Source organism: Plectropomus leopardus, chromosome 19 (assembly GCF_026936395.1).
Source record: "Plectropomus leopardus strain MGB_pleo_1.0 chromosome 19, ASM2693639v1, whole genome shotgun sequence".
Classification (NCBI taxonomy): Eukaryota; Metazoa; Chordata; class Actinopteri; order Perciformes; family Serranidae; genus Plectropomus; species Plectropomus leopardus.
Genome location: NC_142194.1, coordinates 13,924,895 through 13,951,695, shown reverse-complemented (window position 1 = coordinate 13,951,695; position 26,801 = coordinate 13,924,895). Strand labels below are relative to the sequence as shown.

The 26,801-nt window shown below is 38.8% G+C and overlaps 1 protein-coding gene across 3 annotated transcripts in view; it reads right to left on the bottom strand.

Annotated features, from left to right (window-relative positions):
• The window catches only part of dnmbp (dynamin binding protein), a 56,649-nt gene extending 33,505 nt beyond the window's left edge, over positions 1 to 23,144 (bottom strand). For 2 of the 3 annotated variants that reach the window (XM_042507395.2, XM_042507396.2), the window contains exons 1-4: positions 22,817 to 23,144; positions 7,736 to 7,890; positions 6,146 to 6,268; positions 649 to 2,874 (exon numbers count right to left, since the gene is read on the bottom strand). In XM_042507395.2, the coding sequence (XP_042363329.2) occupies positions 649 to 2,874; positions 6,146 to 6,268; positions 7,736 to 7,880 (2,494 nt within the window). In that variant the 5' untranslated portion in view covers positions 7,881 to 7,890; positions 22,817 to 23,144. Of the gene's footprint in view, positions 1 to 648; positions 2,875 to 4,448; positions 4,489 to 6,145; positions 6,269 to 7,735; positions 7,891 to 22,816 lie in introns of those variants that run through there. The other variant, XM_088069873.1, reaches the window with a different exon arrangement.
• Between the last annotated feature and the right edge of the window lie 3,657 nt (positions 23,145 to 26,801).

Genomic DNA, 26,801 nt, shown 5'->3' with positions numbered 1-26,801 from the left:
AAATAAGAATCTATGTGCTTTTGTCATTAATATCTACATACAAAGTGGGTCCACTTCCATGGCCATATTGTTTCTTAAGGATCAAGTTTCACCGTGAAGCAACATAGTACTCCAATACGCTTAGCACGCGACAAAAGTTTCCCTTGGTTGCATTTAGCAACGTGACCACCAGATGCAACTAAATCCTGCACACTGGACCTTTTAATAAATTTACCTGCAACTTACGATCATTTTTTTTAGCTTGACTGATCTGCAGATTTTCTCAATTAATTCACTAGCCATTTAGTTTGATGTCAAATCAAGTCCAATGACAATTTGTTGAAACAAATCTGCTCACATCTCTATTTTGGAAAATAAATGAAGTATCTGTGAGCTTAAACACCGGGATTTAAAAAGAGAATAAACATCCAGTGTTCAATGCTGAATTACAGTCACCTTGTCTCCAGTTTCATCAGTTCCATCATATTATCTTAGCTTCAGAACATTCAACTTTAGGTCCAACTAAAGACAGAAAACTCTCAATCCCAACATGATTCGGGCCTAGATTGTTGCTGCATGCTATTCCTGCTATCTGTCTACTCTCAATTTTTTTATATAAAAGGCATAAAATGTCGATTTAACTCTCAATCTGCTGCCCAACAGTCTTACCTTGTAGCTGCTGCTGCTCCAGGGCCAGCGTCTCCAGCGTGTAGTTACAGAACTCCAGATTCTCCATGGCTTGCATACGGGCCGTCTCATCCTCCTCCTCCTCCAACATGTTCCTGAGTTCCTCCGCTGTGTGCGCGTACGCCTCCATGTCATGCTCCACCTCTTGTAGCCGTAGCAGCAGCTGGTACCTTTCCTCCTCTTCCCTCTGCCTCTGACTCTCCAGCTCCATCTCTCTCTCCAGCTCTTTCTCCGCTTCCAGCTGGCACTGGAGTTCATGCTCCTGGGCCGCTGCGAGGTCACCGAACTCAGCCTGCCCTTCTGATATTTGGTCCAGGAGGTTTACGGCTGGTTCGTCAGGCGTGTAGAAGATGTTTGGAGGAGCAGTATTTTGTCGTGGGCAACGGGGAGGTGGACGTGGAGCAGGGCGGGCTGGTTTGTATGTAGGTGGAGGCTGGGGACGGAGGACTCTGGGGCGAGGAGGGGGAGGGCGAAGGGTCCTGCGTCTCTCTAATGAGGAAGAGTTCGACTGCAAAAGGTGGGACACAGGTGAGTGTGAAGACCCTCGCATGATATCGATTTCATCGCTGAAGTCCATAATAGAAAAGTGGCGCATGATACTGGATTGTTGGCTCATGTCAGCTGCAGAAGTCGTATCGCTGGAAGCGGCAGAGCTCATGTATGTGTCACTATATGAAGAAGTCAAGCTTTTTTCAAATTCAAAAAGCTGCTGGGACAGCTTGGCCTCCAAGTCACCGGCTGAGGTTGCCAGGGCATCTAAAGTGAAGGACGATGGTATTAAACCATTGGAGCCGCGCGTCGTCTGCTGGGAACGCTGCCGTGTCTCAGAGGTGCCCGTCATCATATCAGCATCACTGACGCTGCCATGGCGAGCTAGCTTCCTCTGCCTGTGGTCCTCAACAAGGTTAAACAACGCCTGGCCGAGACTGCCACTTCTGTTACTGGTCGTGGCATCATCCTTCGGTGAGCGTTGGTGATATCTGCTGTTTTTGGACCAACCAGACTGAGTGCTAGGGAGAGTTTGACTATGAGTAAATTTGGGTTGTAAGGATCGAGTGTTTCCGTTAGTGTAGTTGGATCGATTTGCGCCAGAAGATGACCCATGGTGCCTACGTGCAGGCAAGCTAGGCCGAGATGGGAGTCTTGGCCTTGCTGGAGGAGTGGATTTGGGTCTCGCAGGCCCTCTTTGTGCTGGGGGGACAGGTCTACAAGGCTGAGAGTCAGGTCTGCTACCTATGTCTCTCTGCCCTCTGTTGTTAGTTTGAGCTCCAGTGCTTTTATTCTGCCACCTCTGCTCCTCAGTCCTCTCAAAGTAGTCCAGGTCCCACACTGTGTGATCCTCATATTTCATCCATTCTGGGTCATTCTCTGACCCATTGGGACATAGATGACCTGAGCTATTCCCTGTGTCTTCCTCTTGTTCGACAACATTTGTTTCCTCTGCAGTTTTCTGCCCGTCGTCTTCCATTTTGACGAAACGATGAGGAAAAATACCACGTTGCCCTCGCAGCTCCCCCTCCAGCCAACCATCTTCCAAAGTGCTTATAAGACGAATACGATCTCCCATATCGAAGTCCAACTCTCCCGGCTCCATGGCTCGAAACTCATACAGTGCCACTACATAGACACCACCCTCCTCCTCCTCCTCCTCCTCCTCCTCCTCTTCTTCTTCTGCTGCCACCACAGCCTCCTTCTGCTCCTCCTCCTCTCTCACAAACCCCTCTCCTTCTTCGACACCTTCCTCCTCAGTCCCCTCTCCTGCATCATAAGTGTCCTCGTAGCTAAAATGTTCAGGATCACTGTTCAAATACTGGCAGTCCACAGGCTCCTGAGGAGACCGGAGGGACCCCTGGAGCTCCACAAACCCCTCTGGGAAGATCCCCCTGCGCCCATCCAGCTCCCCCTGGAACCAGCCCGGCTCGGGCAGGCCGGTGATGATAATCAAGTCCCCCTCGCGGAAGTCCAGCTCCTCGTTGAGCTGCGCATGGAGGCTCATCAGGGCCCGGGCCTGGCCCAGGGCGTACGGTGGGAGCTCTGAAGCCTGGGCCTGAGCTGAGCGCTCAGACAGCTGCCTGGAGCGGCCGGAGAGGGTCAGCTCCTTCACGCATGATGTGGGGAAGAGACCACGGATGCCCCAGGCGTTACAACCACGCTGCCAGGTTTCCCCGAGGTCCATGGACCCGCCAGCCTCACCAACTACCACATCGCCTGCACAGACGTGGAATAAAGAGGATCACATTTAATGTTCATATGCTGGAAAATTTTTGAAATCACAATTAAAAGCTAAACAAAAAAAATCTAAAACTGCCAAGTTTCACCAGCTGTTGCTCTCAGGTGTTTTATTATTATTTAACCCTTTGAAATCTGGATGGACATCACTTTTCTTGTGCTTTTCTTGTATGATTTAAACCTTTGAACCCAGAGAAAAATGGTTAGACTTCTTCTTTGAAAACATGGAGGGAAAGGCAATGAAGAACTTGCAAGATTTAATAGATTTAGAACATTTTTTTAAAAAGCTTGGGAAAAAAATTTTATAATCAAATATTTAAAAAATATTTTAGAGAATCATTATTATTTTTAGACACTCTTTGAGGTAATTAACATGTTTGTGTGCTTTGTTTTGTTTTGTGCTAAAAAGAAACATTTTTTTAGCTTTTTACTAATTTCTTGCTAATATTTGGGTCATTTCCTTTCAGCATTGCTTGTTGCCTTCATCCCATGTTTTTTTTAAAGAAATCAAGCCAATTTGCTCAGGTTTCAAAGACTTAAAATGTTTTTTTCATTTTAGATAAAAAGATAAGAACATGTAAAAAGATGCACACAGCAGAAACGCTTTGGGATATAAAGGTAGTGACAGCAGACTGACAGATGGCTCCTCTAATCAATATACAGTACATGTATATTGATTATTTCCCTCTGATTATCTCACTCAGCCAATTAGTATATTCAATTCAATTCTGTCACAAGCAGATGTCGCGAAAGTAGAAAAATAATTGGAAAAAGAGTTAACAGAAAGGTCTAAAGCTTTAAGTTTTTGTTCACAGTGATTACTTTTATACATGTTTACATCATTACTTAAAACTTTGGCCACATTTAATTTGGACATCTAATCTTATGTAACATTATATATAATAAAAAACATAACAGGTCCCCTTTAACATACATGTACCAGGTATGTTTAGACATTTTTGTCCAAATTTTGTCTTTGTTCAAGTCGCTCTGTTCATGTCAAGTTATGTGAGGTCACCTTTATTATTGTGCTCCTAATATCTGTACTAGGGTCAGCACTGCTGCTAATATAATATATATCTGGAGAATCAGGGATAACAGGAATGTCGACTGGTCAGCCAGAAGTCAGGGGGGTCACATTCCAAAGACCTGCGGCTCCACCTCCCATTGTGTCTGCAGGCAAAACTGGAGCGCAGCCAATAATGTCCATGGAAAATCATACTGGAAATGAACATTTCAGCTTTCACACGGCCAGTAAAGACTGTTTCCTATGTTTCCTTTGATCCAGGAAGTGTTATTTATCTGGGACATAACACAGATTTACTGGAATATCTTTGTTGGGTAGATTTAATAATGGATGCATTCTAAATAAAAGAAGAAATGTGCATGTATGATAATAGAACACTGAATAAATAGCTGATTTTTGATTTGTCATAGTTAAAGAGCAAAGATGTGACTTCCTGCTGTACACCAAATACATCAACTACTGCTATGACTAAAACTACCACTATAATTCCTAATAACACGTAAAGACAGTGAATTAAAGGTTTTACCGATGTAAAAGATATCTGCAAACATCACTGCTGTATGCCTGATGTTGTTGAAAGAAAAATCAGAAAAACAATACAACCAATGTTATCACATGAGACAATTCAAAATTGTAAAAAGAAGAGAAAAAGTCTGCTGCAGATGGTCGATGTACTGTACATCTTAATTTTATCATATGGGGACATCTAGTGGGGAGTTTTGGAAATTAACTTTTGAGTGCTTACTCTCTTTTTTTTTCATTTTTATTTTATATGCACACACACCAGACTGGATAAAATTCAGATACTGAAAAATAAGAAGTTTATCAGCAGAGGTTAAGAAGTCACAGGCATCAATAGACCTTCCTTAACCTGAAGGAGAAAAACAACAAAAACAACTTTTGTGAGCTTATTGTGTCAACACTGTGTGTGTTTCTGTCAATTTGCCCCTGAGGGCATTCACCAAAGTTTTATCATATCTTAAATCTTTAACTGCATAAAGAGGTCTTTGTTTTGCTTGAGAACAGCCTGCAAATGATAATTTTAATGGAACTGCAGTAAAACTTCCCAAAATCATTCCATACTATAACTATTTTGAATGACAGATTTAAACACGTCAGAACAGCAAACCCACATAGAAGCAGATGGCTGTAAAGGAGAATTTATAACTAATTAGCTTATCTGACAATTTAAGATTCACTGTTACTGAAATCGTTAACCACGTGTTTTTTTAGTGAAAAAGATGACTTCATTTCAAAATCAATAATGGAGATTGTCAGTTCGCACTTAAAAAAAAAAGGAAAATGAGAATTAAAATCACAGAATTCTGGTTTAGGGTAGGAGAAAAGCATTCCTCACAAGAAACAGTGTTACATTTCATGGCCTTAAACGAACCAAATAAGACAAAATGAGATGGCACACTGCATCTGTAGCTGACTATGAAAGTGAGACTCAGTATTCAGGGTTTCTTTGAATTGTGCTCCTACGAGGATCGGTTCTAACTCGTCTTTTGAAATTCCCTCTGGGTGCACAAAGTGATCTTTACCTTCTTTGTCCATCAATTTTCTAGAGAAGCCACAAAAGACAGACATTTTGCCAGACTGACAATCAGTTTGATTCTTTGCTAAATCCTAACTCTGTGCTGATTTAAAATGACTGATAACCTCAACTATGCACCGTAAACATTTTCTTTAACTGAGATTCCCTTTCGAAAAAGATGCCATGAAGGAAAAGCAGTGCCTTTTCTCCATTCACTATGATCCCTGCTATTAGATTTTACTATGATACAGTAAGATTTTTAGAAAAAAAAAAGCTTTTCTTTGTCACTCACATCATTGCAGTTATTAGAATAATACCCAGAATTACTCGCAAAAAACACTGTTTGATTCTCTTTTATGGCGACATAAAGAGAGCCCAGACTGTGGCAGTGGAGACAAGGCATCAGTCGGGGTACAACACAACAAAACTACACTAGAACACAAAACAGTTTACCTGAGCACAGCGACATCAACACGCAGCGTTAAACTGAGTGAGAAAACATTAGAGTTAACAGTCGCACTATTTCCTGTGAAAAACATTCATGTGCATATAACAGATAACAACGCCCACATATTCTCTGAGAAATGTTTCGCGTTTTATGACAGGGTGTCATAAAGACGGGCAGTGATTCATACTTAAGTCTTTACTCCTAAAGTGAGGATTATCTGTGTGCAGTGTGTCCGTACCTCTCTTCAGGGACAGGTTTCCCGGCTCCGCTGAGCTGAAATCATTGATGCAGACGTAGAGCGTGTCTCCAGGCTTGGTGCTGGGGATGGTGATCTGTTCCACAAAGGTGGTGGGAAACTGACCTGAGGACAGGAGACAAGAGTGAGGAACACCAGGACAGTAAACACAACTAAAAACATTTTCTGCACTGATACATCTGTTTCCTCAAGACAATGACAGCAATGACTGTTGGAACTTTCTGAATTTAGATTTTGTCTATTATTTAGATATGTTAAAATCCTTATACTTATTTTATACTTTTGCAGATAGTATCAGTATAGTGTTGTCAAATATATTGATTTATTGATACACCGGTATCAGCTGCGCTTTCTCGCTCTCTCTTTCTGCTAATGTTTACTACAGTCTTCCAGATACTAGCTTATAGCCTTTTTTATGTATCTTTTAATGAAAATGTTCAATTTGATGCCCTCAAGGTCAGTTATTGATTTTTTTAAAAAAACAAATAAAAGATCAATATGTCTAACATTCTTTTATTACAAATAAATATTGAACTGAACATGAAAGGCACAAAAAGACATATTTAAGGGGAATTTGCTACCGATTCTCTCTCTAGACTAAAAAAAGTGAGTGCAATATTCTTTCCCAATGTGTTTATTGCACAAGTTTACATCACAATGATGTTTAAAAAAAAATTGATATTGTGCTGCCCTAAAAACTTTGTACTTTTTGGGAGTTTTGCAGTGGTCATTCACATAATCTATTGGAGAATGCCAATAGATTATGAGTAACTGGATTCAATAAAACAATCTGCTATTTCAATAATGCGCTTCACTTAAGTTTATGTATTCAAGTCGACATTTTACTCTATCATGAAAGGCAGATTTCATCTCTTCCGGAGAGACGAGCCATAAATGTACTGATATGATCTGTGTTTTCCAGGATCGGTTTAGCGAGCCTACACTGACTTCCCCTCTGCGCTTCCCTCTCAGGGAATCCCCTTTCTCATCTTAAGTGACGTTGGAGTCTTGGAAAATCTTAAGAAGATTTCTGTGAGTAAAACCCTTCAAGGGCAGAGAAAGCGAAGAAACAATGATGCATACTTCTCATCTTGGCCAGAATGCACTGTGATCTTTCAACGTTTCCGAAATGTAACAAAAATGAAAGATGCGCGGTTGAACATGAAGTGAAAAAAACTCTTATGTATAAGAATTTATTTGTTAAAAAAAAATCTGCATTACTTAATTCTGTATTTCACAGGGTAGTTTTAAATCATTATTCTCTATTATCAGACCTGATTAAGGTCAAGAATTTGTCATTTTGCTCCCACTTTCTAAGAGTGCCCATTCAGGTATGTATGGTGTAATGTATTCCCAAATTCTGAGTGGAAGTGAACCAGGGCATGTCAATTATTAGAGCTGTTACTCACAGTTTCCAATGTGGCTTATTTTTATAATCAATATTCTACAGTAAGTTTCTCCATATAGTTTTATAAGGTTAAAGCTATTTTTGGTAAACAAGATGCAACTTCCTAATAAAAATATTCAACCGTGTATGTTTATTTATAGTAATAATGACCCCTGACACCTTACCTGTGACGCCATCTTTGTTACCAAGCAACCAGAACTCATCGACAACACTGAGCACCTCGATGACATCACCGGTGAAGAGTGGCAGCTCCTCCGAGACGCTGGGGAGAAACTCAAAGACAGCACGCACCAGCGATCCTGCTTCCATTACTCATAACCTGCAGAGGCAAAAAAAAAAAGAGATATTAAGAGAAAATCCCCATACTTTTTTATATCACAAAAGCATAATGAAATTCACAGAATGGGGACTTAAGTAAAGAAAAAAAAAGTTGAAATTATGCAAAACTTTTTAGAATACTTCAGAGGATTTAAAAGTCTTTCCCATGAGGAAATGTGTCTCAGTTTTCATAACAAAGGCCCACTGCTGCTCCTCGCCATACAAATCAACAAATGCCTCACGGACAGAGTGAACAACGCAGAATGAAAGGAGGAGTGAAAGCGTGAGAAACCTGCAATAAAAAGGAGACAAAAGCAAAAAAAAAAAAAAAGAGCTGTACTTAAGGAGGCTGAAGGACATTCCTCAACGCTCTGCTTAATTTTCCTGCTTCTCTGCCTTTGCAGAAGGAGATGAGGGTTAAGGATGTACAGTATCTACTCCTGGGTGACCAACATATGGTTAATGTGACAGTAGATATTTTACAACTCACACACACTCACATGCAGGACAAGTTTTTCTATCTACTGTATGTTATCACTGACCTTTGACCTTTGCACTGCTCACATAATTATTCTTTCACTCTTCGGTCACTATTGTTTGACATTCCTCCTTGCTTGTTTTGTATGTCACGATAAAATTATATTATTTTTATGAATTTATATCTCATTTTACTGGGTATCTATTGAAATTAGCTTCCTCTATTTAAGCACTTCTCCCTGCTCACTCATCTTACTTCCTTTCCTCACCTACTAGTTGGTGAGGTAACTGAGGTAATTTTGTGTCTCTTTGTAGTCATTTTGTGCCTAATTGAGGTAATTTGGGGTCTTCTTCTTTCGTCATTCTGTTTCTACTTGTGGTAGTTTTATGTCTCTTTTCAGTGATTTTGTATCTCCTTGTGTTTTTTTGTGTATGTTTTGCTGTCCTTGGGTGTCTTTGAGGTGATTTTGTGTCTTTTTTCATCATTTTGTGTTGCTTTGTGGTCATTTTCTCCTAGTGGTGATTTTAGTCTTTTCCTGGTTGCTACGTGTTAATGTAACATGTAAAAATATGCAAGTGACGCTCAGGGGCCCCTTGACTCTTTGGGCCCATTCAGTAAATCCATGCAAAGGGGAGTAAATGAAACAGAAAAAATATATATTGCCATTCAAAAAAGGCTGTAATCACATAATTTTGGCCTTTTGTTTTCTTTAAAAAAAGAAAGAATTAAACAGATTATACATCATATTTAAATCCCCTGACAATGTATTGGAAAATTGAAGAAATAAAAGTGTGCGTACAAAATATAATTATGTGGTCAAAGTGAAGCTCTATAAACTAACTGCATTCATCCCTTTTATTCACATAATAGAGGAAAATTATTCAAATTTTCATCTGCTGACTACCTCCATTAGCAGCGAAATAAGCAAACGCATACTTAAACAGAACAAAAATGTATTTAATAAGTATTCTAGCAGCCCTTGTGCATCATTATCTGGAGACAGACTAACCACAGGTGGGGATGGACGCGCTGAAAGAGACGGGAAATGAGAGAAGAGGGCTGTAGTTTGCCTTGGTCAATGGGGCCTCTGTTATGTGGTGCCCACGGAGCCGAGGGGGGGAAGAAAGAGGAACTCTAGTCCAGTTTAGTGCCAGTCTCTGGGGAGACACGCGACTCAGGTTATCCTGCATGTGGTTGTGAAGGTAGATAGTGAAGGCAGATGACCAGCGTTAACCAGAGAAATAAGGAACATTTGAGTGTGTGTGTGTTTGGGTTTCTCAGTGAAGGTTAAGCAGTACTGTTTTGCTTAACAAAAGCAGTTGGTGTTCACAGTTCATTGAGGTAGGTTGTGAACTCAACACCACATAGTGCTAAAACCACAGTGAAACCCAAGCCAAGGCATTAACTAATGCAAGCCAAAGGGAGGTGTGCGAGCAGAGGCTACAAAACACAGCAGCCAACGAGCACAAACAGGCTGTGTGTGCATTTATTCAACAGAACAGAAGCCATGCTGTTTTCTAGTTTGTTATTTTTATGTTGAGTTATTCATCCATACTTAAAGAAGACCAATTATGCTCATTTTCAGGTTCATACTAAAAAGCAGGATGAGGCACACTGTAACCATCTCCCTGCTTATCTTCAATTGAATGAAACAATAGCTGCCTGTCAGACATCGTAGCTTATTTAACATGTCTTGGCATGCACACAGGTGAATCACATATCACCCATTTTTTAGGAATGGTTTCCATGAAACAGTGAGTGATAATGATCTTCCCAAAAACTCCCAGCCTTATCGGTTCTGTTTGTATTTATGAAGCACGTTCCTGTAAACTGAGACACATTTAAGTCAAAAAGACCTTAAATTATGAATTTGGCAGGTAATATGTGAATAAGAGATACCCCATCTGCCTCCTAAAGAGAGAAAAGGAAATTTAAATTGTCAAGATAAAAAGGTTGTCCTTTTGGCAGCCAAATTACCAAATTAATCACAAATTAAAGAAGATTGCTCACACAAACAAAACACAAATTTGTGTGATTGCATGATGATTTCCTCTCAATGTATCAGGTCATACAAACAATGTCTTTATCTATAACCTTGCACACGGAGGAAGGATTCTGACGCAAAATGACAGACAGACTTTTGGAGCGGAAAACCTTTACAAAACCAAAAGTTAACAATGTATCTAAACTCTTTCATCTGCGTGTTAAAAATATCACTTCCAGTGTACAGCTGGGCTTTACAAATCTATGAACCTTCAAATGGTGTCTGCAGCTTACAGATACAACATGAAGAAGTATTTTTTTCTGCTTCATAATCAAGCAATGTGACACTGACACACGACCCTAACGCAGTCCAACATGAAACAAACGAGTAGATCAAATGAAAATCAGTGATGGTAGAAAACTTGCAATTTATGATGTGTTTTAGAGGCCAATGTCTGCGTATAAAGATCGTTTTCAGATCACTGTCATGATTAACTTACAAGAATTAAGTAATATTTAAAATAACTATGACAGCGGTATTGTCACATTTCTCAAAACTCCCCTGCAGTGTGTTTAATAAAGAAATTAACGCCTTTGATTGCTTGTTCTATGTCTTTAACAATTTAAACATGCTGTAAGAAATATTTCATCAGGCTTTTATACTTGATGACTGGTGTGACAATGACACAGCGTCTGTTTCACTGTGCCCAGGTATGATTTGTTTAGAGAAATCATAATACTTTACTCAATACTTTCAACTGTGGTAAAAATCTGCACTACATGTATAAAAGTCACCACTTCCCACCACTTGACTTTATGCATCTTGTTCACTGCAGCCTGCTGCCACCACAGCTGAACTCACAACCAACACCCGGAAAACCAAACCTCCTCCCACACCACCTGACTGCAGTGCCAGGACCTGCAGAGAGTCACTGGGCCGCTGCAGCAGCTTTCTTCACGTTAATCCTCAGATCTGCATCCAGCCAGACAAGCTCCTTAGTGTTATTTATGGGTCTGTCAGTGTGTCAGTCGCCTCCCGTGCTTGCTGACTTTTACACCCTGCTCTGGCAGATGACAACACAAGCTGCCTGATGGAAACACTGTTCAGTTTTCCAGTGATATGGTGCAAGGGTTGCAGCAATTTACTGGTTTTTAGGTATACCGTGATATGAAAGTTAACGATTATCACACTGTGAACATTTGCTTATCTATGATATCAAGAAATATGTATCTGGATGAAGAATCTCACCTTTATTTGAGTTATTTTCAAAAGGGAGACTTTTTACACATACTTGCATTACTTCTCATATCATATATACCTATTACTGACATTCATAATTTGCTAATATAATGCTATATTATTTTAGGAATGACTATTGCTGCATGTTTAGCACACATAAAATGTGTCATTTAGCTGCACTGCATAACGGATAATAATTGATCATTGAGTCATTGTTGTCATCCCTATTTAAGATTCAACAAGACGTTACAAACTAAAACTCCTTGATGAAATCTAGTTTAGTGTCTGAACATCACTGTAAGCCTCGGCTCAACTTCAGACATGTCTCGACCTATTTAGCTAAGGACAAGAGTGATTAGTTTCAATTTCGTTCCAGTTAAGTCTTGGTTATTCTACTCCTTGCAGGTCAATGACACATTTCTCCAACACAAATTAAATTAAGTATCAGCAAGTATTAATTAGGCATCGGTCAACGTATAACCGAAAAAATGTGAACATAACTCCAGATAATGCCAGCATAGCAGAGTTCTGGTGTTCTTACCGATCGTAAAAAACACAAAAAAAACTATTTGTTCATCTTCCTCTCGTTGTAAAAGCATACTGTGCATGTTTCAGCGTGTGAGTGGATCATTCTGAGTCACAACAGCACCAGCTGAGGACCATTTTGTTTGGATTTGAAAAAAGAAAGAGGGAAAAACCAGATCACATCAGGAGTAGCAGGCAAGTCTGGAGGAAATGTTTCAAGCATGTTGGTAGTGAACCAGTGCCAGATTTTACCAGATTATTATCCTTCCATCGATGGAAGATATCAATTATTGTCAGTAACTGCTTCTACACCACTGCAGGGCACGTCTTGGAAAAGTACAGGGAGCATTTCACACACTGAAAGCTCATGGCAAGAGTTAAACAGGCGTGTCTCCTATTAGGATTTATGAGGTCTTGATAAGCTATGGGACTCTGATCAGTATCCCAGAAAACAAAGGACTCCTGACAACAGAGAAAACTATTTTGTTGGTGAGAAAAAAAAAACAAGACAGCATTGTGCATATTTAAATGATGTTCACTGAGGAGGAATAAGAGTTTGGTTTAGTTCTTAAATACTGGATCCTAAATGTTGAATTTAAGACAAAAAGACAAAAAGTCTTTTACTGCTTCAAACCTGGTGACATAATCTAGGATTAAAGAGGTGGTGAGAAGGTTTTTTATTTTCCTGGAGACAGGGTGAAAGGGACAGTGTGACTGAGACTAGTGTGTGCCACTTGGCACTGTGCTGGAGAAAGTATCGGGATTACGACAGACAGCTAAGTCAACAGCTGACACACATATACACACACACACACACACACACACACACACACACACACACTGTACACACATCACAGCTGACAGATGGACAAAGCAGCGACTGTCTGACCTGAGACATGGAACCATCATCACCCTTTACTCAACTATCTGTGTATTTATAATACCTCATCAGTACCATGCAATCTAGACAAAGATTTAGCGTGTGATTAAAAGTCTGCTGTAGCACTGCTAAAACTTTAGTGTAGTAATGAGAAAGGTTCCTGTGCAGTTTCAGTGTCAACTGATTATGCAAAACAATCAACATTTAAGCTATTACATCCAGTTTAGTTCATGTAGATGCTCTAAAGACATCTTATTAACGCACAACTAGATAACTATACAGCTGGAGGCTGAACAATTAACCTTTGTTTTTTTAAATAGCAATTTTAAAGAGTGTAATTTTCAATTGCAAGAGCCACTATTTCCATGGTAACTAGGGTTGCACGATATTAAGAAACTATGCAATGTCAATATTACTTGCAATGAATAATTAGAAAAAGTGTGCTCAGTTCTGCTGATTTCGGCTGCTTAAAGTCAACTGTTAAGACAGGAAATTCTTGTTAGATTAAAATAGATCGTTTCCACTGATGCTCTCACTCAAAAAATCTCAATATCGCAAGTTGACATCGCAATGATGAATATATATATATATATATATATATATATATATATATATATATATATATATATATATATATATATATATATATATATATATATATATAGTGCAGCCCTAGTTCTAACTTACATAATTGCCAGCAGATTTACTTAGCTGCTGTTAATCAACTTTAATACTGTGACATGAGAAAACAACAAAAAGAAAGAAATTTTGTCCACTGTCTGGTAAACATGTCTTATTTTTACTTGTATCTGTTCTATTTAAGCTTACAAAAAAAGATTTTGAACTATAAATAACATCTTAACAAATGTTAAATTGACATTAAATTGTCATTACTTGGGGCATCTGGTATAGTGGGTGCTCCATGTAAAAAAGTTATGTCCTTGCTGCATCGGGCTCTGGTTTGCTTCAAGCTCATTGCCTTTTGCTGTATGTCCCTTTTATGCTTGCTCTGTTGTGACAAATACAGGCAAAATTGGAATTGAAATTTCCCCCTATAAAAACTAGGCAAGTTTACTTCAAAGTTGACTTTTTGCTGGCTGCTGAAAAAAAAACACCTGGTGGGACTTTAACAAGAATTATCTTCCTCATTTAATGTAACTTTACTGATGTAAAAACAAGATATGTTGGTGACGACTGAGTTGATCAAAACTACCACACTGTAGTTTAAGTTTTAGAGATTTTTTTTTTATTTGCAATCCATTTTGCAATCTATTTTTTCCGAGAAAAATGTACATTACATATTTTCCTCAAACCTTTCAGCTCTACATACTGTGAATAAGTTTAACTGTACAACTGTCCTAACTGGTCCACCTTTGCCTTTGCTGCAAGACATCTTAGATTTGTCTCTGTCTCTACAAATACAGCAGGGCAAGCACTGAAAAAGTGTGTTAGTGTGAGTACAGACTGGAGGAAGTGGGATATGCTGACTGTCAGTACCTTTTATTGAACAGGGTCATCTGATGCCAACAATGAAGCCGCTGCTTCATTATCTGTCTGCCTGCCAGGACGAGGCTCACGCTGATGCACGACCAATGTGCCATTCATCCTATTCAGACATACTGGAGAGGCAGACTGGCACGTGCCTCTGTGTGGATGTCAACACACACACACAGACTGGTAGAAGCCTCTAGAGTGGGCTGGATGACAGCTGATGTCTTTTGATACCGACTGTTTACTGTGCAGCAGTGCAGTCCTCGCGTCCAGAATGCTGAGTCCACTGAAACGCATTCACCTCAAAACAACATCACCAAAAACAGGTGATCGGCCAGTGGACGGTTCTGGATATTAAAAACTGCGGGACATCTGTTGCCTTTCTTTTGACTGTCTAGTCTTTCAGCGCATGTTATGTCCGGGGGGGTGAGGAGGGGGAGAATGAAGAGGCTCTGTATGGATGACAGTTGTCAACACAAGTCATGTGGTTTTCTAACCATATGTTTATAGAGTCAGCAGCTCACAGACCCCCTGCAGCAGAATGACATAACAAATTAGGATTTTTTTTTTACTTTGCAAACAAAATGTAATGAACCACAGCAGGAATAAACACCATAATTGGAGAAGTGGTTGAGACCTAAACCAACATTAATCATTATGCTCTGGGACTGGAAAATAATTTGTCAAGCACTAAACAAACACTCATAAAAACAGAAAAAAATTATTCAGTTAAGGGAGTTCTGCTGGCTTGGTGGTCTAATCCACACTAGAGCTAAATGTTACAACGAGAGCTCGTGGGTGCGTCCAAATATGTTAGCAGCATTAGCTGCTAGCAATGCTAACATAGCTAACAGTGCTAACAGAGCCAACAGTGATACTAAAGGGGCCTTGAGGCTCAAAACTGAGCTATTCATAAGTAACTTATTTTGTCCAACCAACAGTCCACAACACAAAGATATTCAGTTTTCCATTACACAAGGCAAAGAAAGTAACAAATCCTCCACTTAATAAGCTAAAACTAGGAAGTTTTTAGTATTTTTCCTTCACAATATACTTTAATTGTATCAAAAACATCAAGTTTATCAAAATAGCAGAAGATACATTTTCTGTCAAGTGACTTATTGATTAATCAACTAATTATTTCAGGTCTAATTCACACACCATGTCATTTTCTGGGTTCAAATGCAGCCCAGGGGCCTTTGTTGCATGTTTGCCATTACAGCCTCCCACTTTCAACAGTTCATATGATCTTTATCTTCTAAAGGCAATCCTCCTCATATATACACAATATATATATATATATACACACATACATATATAACCTATAGTATGGTGTCACTTTGTGCTCTAATGTTTTGCTCTAAACGAGAAAAAGGCAGGACAGCAAAGAGAGCAGTCTGGCTTTAAAGTGCATTTCTACCAGATGAGGCAGCACGACGTGGCCTCAGCCAGCTGGAGAAAAAGAACACATCTGGCAAGCTGAGTCAAATGCCTAAAGATGCCAGACTGTGTCGAAATATTTTGGCTAAGCTGTCCTGTCCCACTCAAACATGCAAACAGTAAACACATACGCATTGATGTTTGAAAAAGCATGCAGACATATTGTACAGTATACTAACTTGCCAGCTCTGCATTTTAAACAATCACGGCAGTCTATTTTGTCACAAGGCCACCATCAGTCTGAACTGCATACATGAGGACACAGTAAGGAATGTTCCTTTTACTTTAAATAACCCAAACACTGACTTCTGTGGTCAGGCTGAGGTTTCAGTTTGCAAATGCATCACACTATTATTGTCATTGCCTTACATACTGATATTTCCATCTCAGTGTTGCCCACTTTAAGATAAAAGTCCTTCCTGACTGCAGCTACATAAAAGTCTTTTAACATTTTCTTTAAACAACTGATTAAATGAGGCTCATTCAAGCTAATTTTGAAGAAAGATCAGTAAGTTTTTACTATGTGCTTATTTTAGTCTATGCAGTCTTGCATATCAGATAAAATAATATTTTACTCACCAAATGATTTGCAAAATCTGATCTAATCACCACCACTTTGAAATGTGTTCATACGATGATAACAGCAACGCCAGCTTTGCAGAAGCGTAGCACCCATCCTCCAGTCTCCCTCCAGATTAACACAACAAGCTCTGTCAGCACTGTTGTTAGCACTGTTAACACTGTTTGCTGCTGCTTCCATCTTGAGAGCCATGAGCAGACATATAGATACGCTCTAAATGTTGCATAGAGCTCCACTAAACTTTAAGAAAACATGGGAAAGACATAGGAATAGGTTGACATTTTGCGAATATGCTTATTTGTTTCTTGCTGAGAGTTTAATAAACACGGTAAGAGGTTAGGGTCGACAGATTATCAGCCTGGCCGATTATCGGCGCCGATATATAGCATTTTGCCAATTATCTGTATCGGTGCTTTATTTTAACGATCCCCAATGAAATATTTTAATTAAAAAGTTAAAAGAAAGCATGGGAGGAACTTTTACTTTTTATTTATTTTCTATTTCATTTAAATTTTGACTTTATATTAAAAAAATTGCTGGGAACTTGCTGTATTTGATGTTCAAAGTTTCAGTTTTGATTAAACATTTGCTAAAGGCATTTCAACAATGGTTTGTGTTGGAGTTTGTTATATTCAATATTCTAAATACTGACAGAAAGCTTTTACAGTTTTATTCTACATGCATATCAGTTCCAAATATTGGTTATCTATCTCATGAACTACTAGTAATCGTTATCAGTATCTGCCCTGAGAAACCCATATTGGTCGACCCTAGTATGTGGTACAGCTAGCAGCTGGTTAGCTTAGCTTAGCTAAACATAACAAATGAAAAAAAGGGGGAAACAGTTAGCCTGGCTCTGTCTTAAGATAACAAAATCTGCCTACCAGCACCTCTAAAACTCACCATTTACCGGGTTGTATCTAGATTTTACATATGAAGCAAACAGCACACAGAGAGCAGCTGGTTAGCTTAGCTTAGCTAAACATAACAAATGGAAAAAAGGGGGAAACAGTTAGCCTGGCTCTGTCTTAAGATACGAAAATTTGCCTACCAGCACCTCTAAAACTCACCATTTACCAGGTTGTATCTAGATTTTACATATGAAGCAAACAGCACACAGAGAGGGTTGTCAAAGTACAATACCACACAGTGTCAGGGCACGACAAGCCCAGCAGATAAATCATCTCTGTACCGCTATAGCTGTTTCCTTATTGAAAGGAGTCGAAGTACATCTCCTGATTGTAACTTTCCTAAAAGCAGAGAGGACATTGCTGCTGCCTCATGAACGCAGGGGAAAACCCTGGGTGGGTCTTTGGAAAAAGACTGAGAGTACTCTTTTTGGCTCATCCAGAGCCCTACGTCCACCTTCATCTGCACATTTTCATTCACTTCTCTTTCCAGCATCTCTGCAGTTTGGCAAGCACAAAGGCACCCATCAAGGATGTGCTTACTTTTTGGACTCATTTTCATATTTTTCTTTCTTTCTGTGACTCCTTTCACTCACATATTTGTTTCTCTGTTCCTTTTTTAAGCATGCACGTGTTGAATATTAATGGCTTTCATGACACACACATACACACACACTGGGTGGAACTCCTTTTTTGCATAAACATTTCCACAGCGAGGAGGACAGCTTGGATGTCTGAGCTCAGGGGGCAGAGACTGCGTTGTCACGGATACATGGATATGTTTGGACGCCGGAGGGTTTTCCCTGAGAGAACCCCAGAGGTGCCCGGGAATATGCCGCCCCCTTAAAACATGGCTGAGCTTTAATAGTTTACATATGAGCAGTTACATAACTGATCTTTGGAATCCCATCATGACATGCCTGCAGAAACATGATCAGTTTGTGGAGTGAGGAATAAGTGTGCTCTTTTTCTGGAGAATCCATCCAGAAACAAAACTCTCACATCGTCTTCCCAAACATTTCAATAACGCAGGGTGAATTGAGGACATAAAGAAGACACTGCCAAGATAGCAAACCCTAGCCTGCTTTGATGAATTTGTGAATCAGCTCATTGGGAGTGGTCTGGAATAACTGAAGCGGAGGACTGTGACACCAGCAACATATGGATTCAGCATAAGAGCCCAGAAAACTGTAATGGCTGCACAGAATCTTAAAACGATCACATAATTAATGAGCAAATATGTGCGAAAACAAATGCAAATTGCTCTTAGTATGAGAAATATTTGTACATGATTAAATAATATGATTGCTTGGGTGTGAAAGCGCAACAAAACTTTTTTTGGTTCATAAAACTAGTTTGCAAACTGTTGTCCAAAGAGATGTTATTGCAATTCATTTTTCATAAGATTATAAAACTGCTACTTATCTTATTTGTCATAGGAACCAAGATAGTGCTGAAATGGCACTGAAAACATGCTTCCAGTCATGTGGTGACTTTGTTGATAACAGCCACAGATTGAGGACCAGTTGGTTTTCCTCCCTGATGTCTCATCTGTGCAGCTTCTGACTGAAAATCTGATTATAGATATGTTTTTATTTTTTGCAATAGCTTCAGTATTTACAAAACTACTGAATGTATGATTACTTGAGATTGTATCATTTTAAACGTGAAAACCTCACTGCAAAGTAATTGTATGTTGCAGCGTAGCAGATACCATGTGGTGGCCAAAGAATCATAAGCTAAGGCCTAGTCCACATGGCAATGGTAAGTTTGTAAACTTTTAATGCATTGTGGCCTAAAAATTGATCATTTGTAAAACTCCATCAAGGGTGAACAATTTTAGTGCACTGTTATCTCATTTTTTGCAATGGCAGATATGAAAAAATGTATTGCTAGTTCTAACTTTTCTCCAATAACTTGATGTTTTGTGTATTAATTTCCATGTTTATACACAAATGTATAGTTACTTTTTGACTATAGCTGCTAATGGGCCAACAACTTTTTCTTCTTCTTTGCATGGCTTTAGGGTTACTGTCATATTGTCACATATTGGTTTGACTTGCTCTTGACATTACTTCAAGTGTGTCCTTGCATTTTTATTTAGACAGATATTTTTGAAAACAAAGGAGGGAAAAATCCAGTTTACAAGAGCACCTTTGTCCATGTGGACTAGGCCAAAGATGGATGGCATTTATATAATTTTTAATTCAACAAGAATTTTTGTTTGTTATTCAATTAATTTGTCATCCACAGAGTAGCATGCTGACTTCGACAGTACCAGCTAACTAACTTGGAAGAATACTGAGCATTGAGGGTACACGTTTCTTATTTAGTCTGTCTTCTCGTAAGCATATGTACATTTCTCTTCTGTCTTAATGGCTTTTTGTCTGTTGAGTCCAAACTTATGAAACCTCACTGTCTTCTCTGTGAAAACGTTGAAAAGTCATGGATTCAGTTCATTTATTTTTTTCAGTAGGTTTAGAGACAAAATGCCTCAGCTATGAGGTTTACATCACCATTACAGGCGGAAATTTCATAGTAGAGGAAGTCAGCTTCCTTAAATCACTGTTATTATAAAATCTGACTTTTAACCCTTTTCTTTGCAGCCGCGGCTCATACGAGCACTAAACTCATCCTCTCTTTTCCCATCCCGTTCAAATCAAATTAACTCTCCTGCCTATTCAGCCAAACTAATACTGTGCTGGCAGCCAAGAACGTAAGGAATGTTCTTTTTTTTCTGTCTGAGAAACTTCTCTGAGTTGATGCTGAATTTTTCTGTATTCCCATGCATCATCAAGTTATTGCCATTTGGCTCTGTCTGACATTCTGTTCTGCTGCTGTAACCTCGGGTGCCTTCGGTTGGCTGAAATCATAATCACATATACACAATTACATGTTTCACTAGATTTATGGAGACAGCTACTGCATAGTGTTTGTGGCACATGCAAACTGACACAAACTTCTCAAGTTTCTCTGTCACCGAGTAGTGATATGGGACCCTGTTGCAAGTCTTGAATAATTCAGTGTGCAAGATGTTGATGCGCATCCGAAAATCCTGACTAGGCACTAAACACAAAAGCAGGACAACAGAAGAGAAAAAGACACCTTTGATTAAGGCTGATAGTAGTTAAAGTAGCAGGAGATTCGCCAGGTATGACTCGGGAGAAGAAAAAGGAAAAATACACTATCATGCACTGTTCTGGTGCACATGACAGGACAAGTTACAAAGCCTTTCGTTTTCACACTAAGATTGGTGGTTGCATCCCTGCAGGCGAGGAAAAATAAATGAGCCTTTATGGCGTGTGCCAGTGCCAAAGCGCAGTAACTCTGACTGCATCAGAAGAGCAGGAAAAAACTGGTGTTTGTGTTATAAAATACTGATATTCTGACTGCAGTGTGGCTGCTTTAAAGACTTGTATTTAATGATTAAATGCATGGAAATGTTTGGATCAGAAACAATTTTATAACACGTTCCATTTTGTATTTGGTGATTTTTGGTGTCAGTATGAAACAACGCATTCACTCCCTTTGTTTATGAACATGATAACAAACGTGGAGGGTGATGATAAACAGACATGCAGCGCGAATCAAAGAAACTATTATGGATTTCCCATTTTATAGAAACCAAAGCTCTACTTCTAAAGCTGTGTGTAAATGCTGCCATGGTGAAAACACATACTGTATCATGCTTACAGAATAAACATGTAGGCATGTCATTGCACAGTACAGGGATCAATGCTGAGCAATAGGGAGGCAATCTGTTATTTTACCAACTTTGAAAGCATATCTGTTAACATGCACATAACATGCACTTTGTTTGGGAGAGCCTACGGATCTTTTGCCTTAAATTACACAAGTATGCTTAAAAACCACACTGTAAATTAAGTTTGGTCAATTCTATGACACAGTGTAAATAGCATTTCCAGACCCTGTTCCACTAAATCTGAAAAGCTGACTCAGCTCAATTGACAAACTGGACATAATTCAACTTTAGAAATGTTGCGCCAAGTAGTTGAGTCAACTACATAACAGACCTACAGACTCATGTCAGAGACTGAAAGTCTACAGACCCTACACACACCATATAAGATACACTATGGTCTGCTTCTCTGTCTATAGTAGGCTATATATTTGGTGTAAAGTTGAAAAATGTTTTTTCAGGCATTTCATTTGCCAAATTACATTAAAAACAGACATTACCATGTAGCTATTTTATCCCATAAGCCATCACTTAGTAGAAACAAACAGAATAAAGCAGAGCAGAACAAGATCAAATAGATTAGAACAGAACATAATAGAATACAGGATTCAACAGAACAGAATAGAATACAGCAGAACATGATAGAACAGAACAGCACAGAATGTGAGAAAATAGAACAGAACAGAATACAATAGAACAGGACAGAATAGAATGCTAGGAAACGGAATAGAACATAACAGAATATGGTAGAATAGAATGTTATAAAAAAGAATAGAATAGAAAATGATGGTAAAGGATAGAATGGAGCAAAAAGAAAAAAATAGAACAGAGTAGAATACTATAAAATAGAACTGATCAGAACATGATCAAACACAACAGCATAGAATTTAAGAAAAAAGAACAGAACATGTTAGAATAGAACAGAGAAGAACAGAATGGAATAGAGCGTAACATGACGGAACAGAATAGAACAGAGTAGAATACTATAAAATAGAACTGATCAGAACATGGTCAAACACAACAGCATAGAATCTAAGAAAAAAGAACAGAACAGAACAGAACATGTTAGAATAGAACGGAGAAGAATAGAATGGAATAGAGCGTAACATGACGGAACAGAATAGGACAGAATATTATAAAAGAGAATAGAATATGAGACAAATCAGACCATTATGGAACAGAATGGAATTCAACAGAGCAAAAGAGATTAAGTTATCAGTGTGTTTGTGACCAGACCACCAGTGCATGTGCGTGAGTGTGACCAGAATATTCCCCAAGTGTGTGTTGTCTCACATGGTGGAACAACTGACAGCAGCAGCCACAGGTGACAGACAGACAGACAGACAGACGGAGGGGGGGTTATTTGGCGTGCAGCAGCAGCAGCAGCAGCACTTGTGTTCACTGCCATCATCACTCATTCAGCTCACGTCATTAGTCAGTTAGTCTGTGTTCACAGTGAGGCACTGAGGACAAATCCTATTTAAAATATCCTTAAATAACTATCAACACCTCACCATCACAAAGCTTTTCAAATCAGTAAAAAAAAGAGGAAAATGCGTTAATACTCCTAGTGAGAGGATGCAAAAGCATGTTCATGCGTAAATACAAACTTATTTCTACTCATCCATCCCATGATAGGTGTTTTTTGGGCTCATCTGGTACTCTGTGAAAAGCAAAAGTTTGTATTTGTGGCTTTTCTTACCTTTAAAGTGACTGATCGTCCTGTGGAAAATGCGGGATCGGGCCAGTCAGACAAGATATCCAACTTGTTGAGCCTGGTGATGTGGTGGTGCTGCTGGTGGCGGAGCTGCTTTTCTCCGCCGACTCAACTTCTGAGCTGCTACACTTCCCTCAGAGTCATGATCCCCGGAAATAAATGCTCTCTTTCGGCGTGAAGGTCAAGAAAACATGTTGACAGTATGAAGTTGACACGGTGGTCCCGGATCTGTCTCGGTAGAATCAGCTGTCATCACATTAGAAACGGGAGCAGCCCAGTCGCTTTGCGCCTCTCCATGCCTACTCACAACAACGCCACCCACTTTTTCCAAAGAGACCCGTAGCTGGCCCGGCTTGTGCCTGACTGAAAAGAAAAGAAAGTGGGTCCAAAAGTACAGCAGAACCTAAATAATTTCACTACAGTTTTAATTTAACTCAGCAAAATTAAAAACTGCATGGCTGTATATTTTCACACTGTTACTTCTCAATATAACATAATATTTACCACCAACTGTGTGTTATACTGGCCCAGGAGCCAATGTTGCAAAGTCCTTTTGGCCACATCTTATGTGGGCCTATCTTACTTTTAAGCTACGTTTGCTGTTAAATTTTACAAAAAGATTTTATTTTTTTTTGCTCAACAGTTTTGGTTTTATTTTTTTTAACAACCCACCAGAAAAAAACAGTTATAAGTAGCTCCATCTTCACCTCTGCACAACATTAAAATGTACTTAATTAACATTAATGCACCAGTTACATTAATCATATCATATATTTGTAGTCTGTTGTGGTGCTCACATACGTACTTTTTCTCTTAATCTGGGATGCAATTTTTTTGTTACTTTTATTGTCAGATAATGTGCTGATTGCTTTCTCGATTAACTGATTCATAGATTGGTCTATAAGATGTCAGAAAATGGTTTGGAAATATGCCTCTCTTATTTTGTTATCACACAACACAAAGAAAAGCAGCTCAATTTGAAATAAAATGTATTTTTATTAAAAAATGACTTAGATGTTTGTAGTAAAATTGTTGCAGATTAATTTGTGCTGGTCGACCAAACACTTCAGCTCCACTTTTGATAATTAAAGCATACATTCCTGATATACTGCTGTACTTTTACTTCTCGTCACTACCACGTGACGAGAAAACAACATACCCTTTTTTGTGGCAAAGGATAAACCAAAACCAATGAGGACATTTCCTCAATGCATTAGCTCATTCCTGTGCAAGTCAGCACATGTTTGGGCTGTCCACTCCACCCAGACCAAACACTGCTCATTGCAATTTTAGGAAGTAACATCATCTGAATTTGAAACATCATGATAGCTCTGTAAAGTGTTATTTAGTGTCTCTAAAGTCATATAACTGAAATAAATCACTTCATCTAAATTTTTACATTACATGCGTAATGTTTTTTTTTTCAAAGGTCCCAACATGATGTAGAAAAATGTAAAGTTGTTTGACACTCAGAGTGAAGGTGTAACCAGTAGCCTACTCTGTAGGCTGCAGCTTTTTCATTTGGGATCATTAAGACAATGAAAACCTTTTTTAGAGGGAGAAAATCACAGTTGTTGCATTGAGGATTATAGGTTTTCCCAGCCATGGCTATTGTGTGTTGTGTTGGGAAACATGGAGTGCAGCTTTTTTGCTGCGTCTGCAGTAATGACAGCTTCCTCATAAGTAAGCTTGCATGTGCAGAACAATAGCAGGAAACAAAGTCAGTTGGGTGCTTTTGCCGTCAAGTGTTGGCACGGAAAAGGAAAAGATATGGGAAAGGTGACACAAAAAACCATAAAAACAGACTCAGTCATAAACACACATACTGGCGTACATGAATTTATATTATGCTATAATATAAATATATTATATTTATACTAATTAGCTTCATCATAACATACATATACCACATGGTGTCATCATATATAACTGAAGTTGAAACAATAAATTACTTCAGATATCACTAAACAACTTTCATGACTGTCTGAAAGTTGATTTTGTGGGAGTTGTTTTTTTCTATCTAAATGCAATACCGCTATTTCTACAAAGCATCCCATATTAGTATGCAGCATTTTTACATGTGTAACCTTTTAGTTCTTTTGTAAAATTCAGAGTAAGACTATAAAAGGATTAACTTGCCAATGGAAAGTCATCTTTTCAACAATTACATTCTGTGTAAGTTCAAACTTTGCTTCAGTAAATCTCCAAAACAGTATACATAGATGCATCAGTCAATAAATCAATCAACCAACCAAGAAAAATGTGATCTAAATCAGCAACGATTGAAATTCTATTATGATATAAATTATATAACATGTACTGGGGAAAACTGGCTTATATGTTTGCAGTATATTGCTTATACCACTAATTGCTAATATCAGAAGTTGTTCTTTATTATCATTTATTATTCATTTATTTATTTATTATGAGAATTTATTTAACATTGATACACATTGTTACAGGGAAAAGCAATGCAACGGGTATCATGTATGAAGTGCATCTTTTTGGAGCCCTGATGAGGCTTTTAAATTCAGATTAACCAAAAAAACAAATGGATGAAACAGATTCAGGTTAAAAACAGCAGAACAAATTAGACAACCTTATTGCATGTGCATATGCATGTGTATGTGTTGTATATGTGTGTGCATGGGCGGCTTATGAGACAGAGGGCCCGTAGGCACAGATATGCAAAAGGCCCCAATGGCAAGACACACAGACTTTGTGGTGGTTTTGCATCTTTTTGTGGTTGTTATGCATCTTTTTGTGGTTCTGTTTATCTTTTATATAATTTTGTGTCTTTTCTTGGTCATTTGTTGTCTCCTTGTGGTTATTTTGTGTCTCTTGGTGGTCATTTTGAGTCTCTTCCTGGTCAGTTCATGTTTGAGTGGCATCACGTCGGTGAAGACCAGTATATTCAGTATGTACCCATTTATGTGAAATTTCTTCAAGTAAGTAGTAAAAAAAATAACCAGTATTACAGTATGTTTTCCATAAGCATGACAATAAGAAATATATGTACATTGTTAAGTAATATGTAGATAATGTTAGCATCGTGCCGGAGCCCCACTTTGCATTCATGTTCATGATATCATAAGTAATACCATACTTAATACTTATCATATCACCAAATTCCAGTGAAAACTATTTATCTCCAAATGTCAACTTATCCTGAATTACCAAAGCTTCATTTTCTAGATTATTCATTGTTGCTCTGTCACTTCCGATAAGACCTGACTGTTAATGTCGTAGAACTTCACCATAAACTTTGAGTCAATGAATATGTGTCAGTCAGTGTAGGAGAAAGACCATGGGTGGGCTTCATTGACGCCACATTTGGCCAACTAAGTTCACACAAATACAAGTACAAACCCTCACACACACACACTCACTCACGCTCTCACATTTAAACACCCATACTACGGCTGAGAACCCTCCAGATCAGTGCCTCTGTATGAACTGCCGGCTTTGTCTTCTCTCACAGTGGCCACGTTCATTCAGGGTCAGTATGTGGGTCTGTTGTTGTCTTTCAATATTTGCTGCCAGTTGATCGGCACTATAATGCTCTGTAGGCAGAGAACACATTGGCAGTGGTACAATCGTCCTATTGTATCTGCTCTGAGAAACATCAGTTGTGACAAAGTGTTGGAGTGGGCAGAAAATGAAAGTTATTGTACTCATTTATTGTAGTTTACTGGACTGATAGTTGAACAGACGTCAGTCAGCAAACAATTTTATGATTGCTATGACTCAATTTTATCATGACTGTAGGTTTTGTGTCACATGACTAAGGTCAAATTTCTTGTGGTTCATGTCTGAACAGTTGCGGGACACCTCAGTTGTATTTGGCCCTGTTATGCAGGCAGATTGTCTTACAAATTGGGCTTAAAATGACCCTAAACTACATATTTAGTGCATATACAGAGTGAGCATTTCACAGTTCATTATTAGTGTGACTCCATGTTTTTCATCA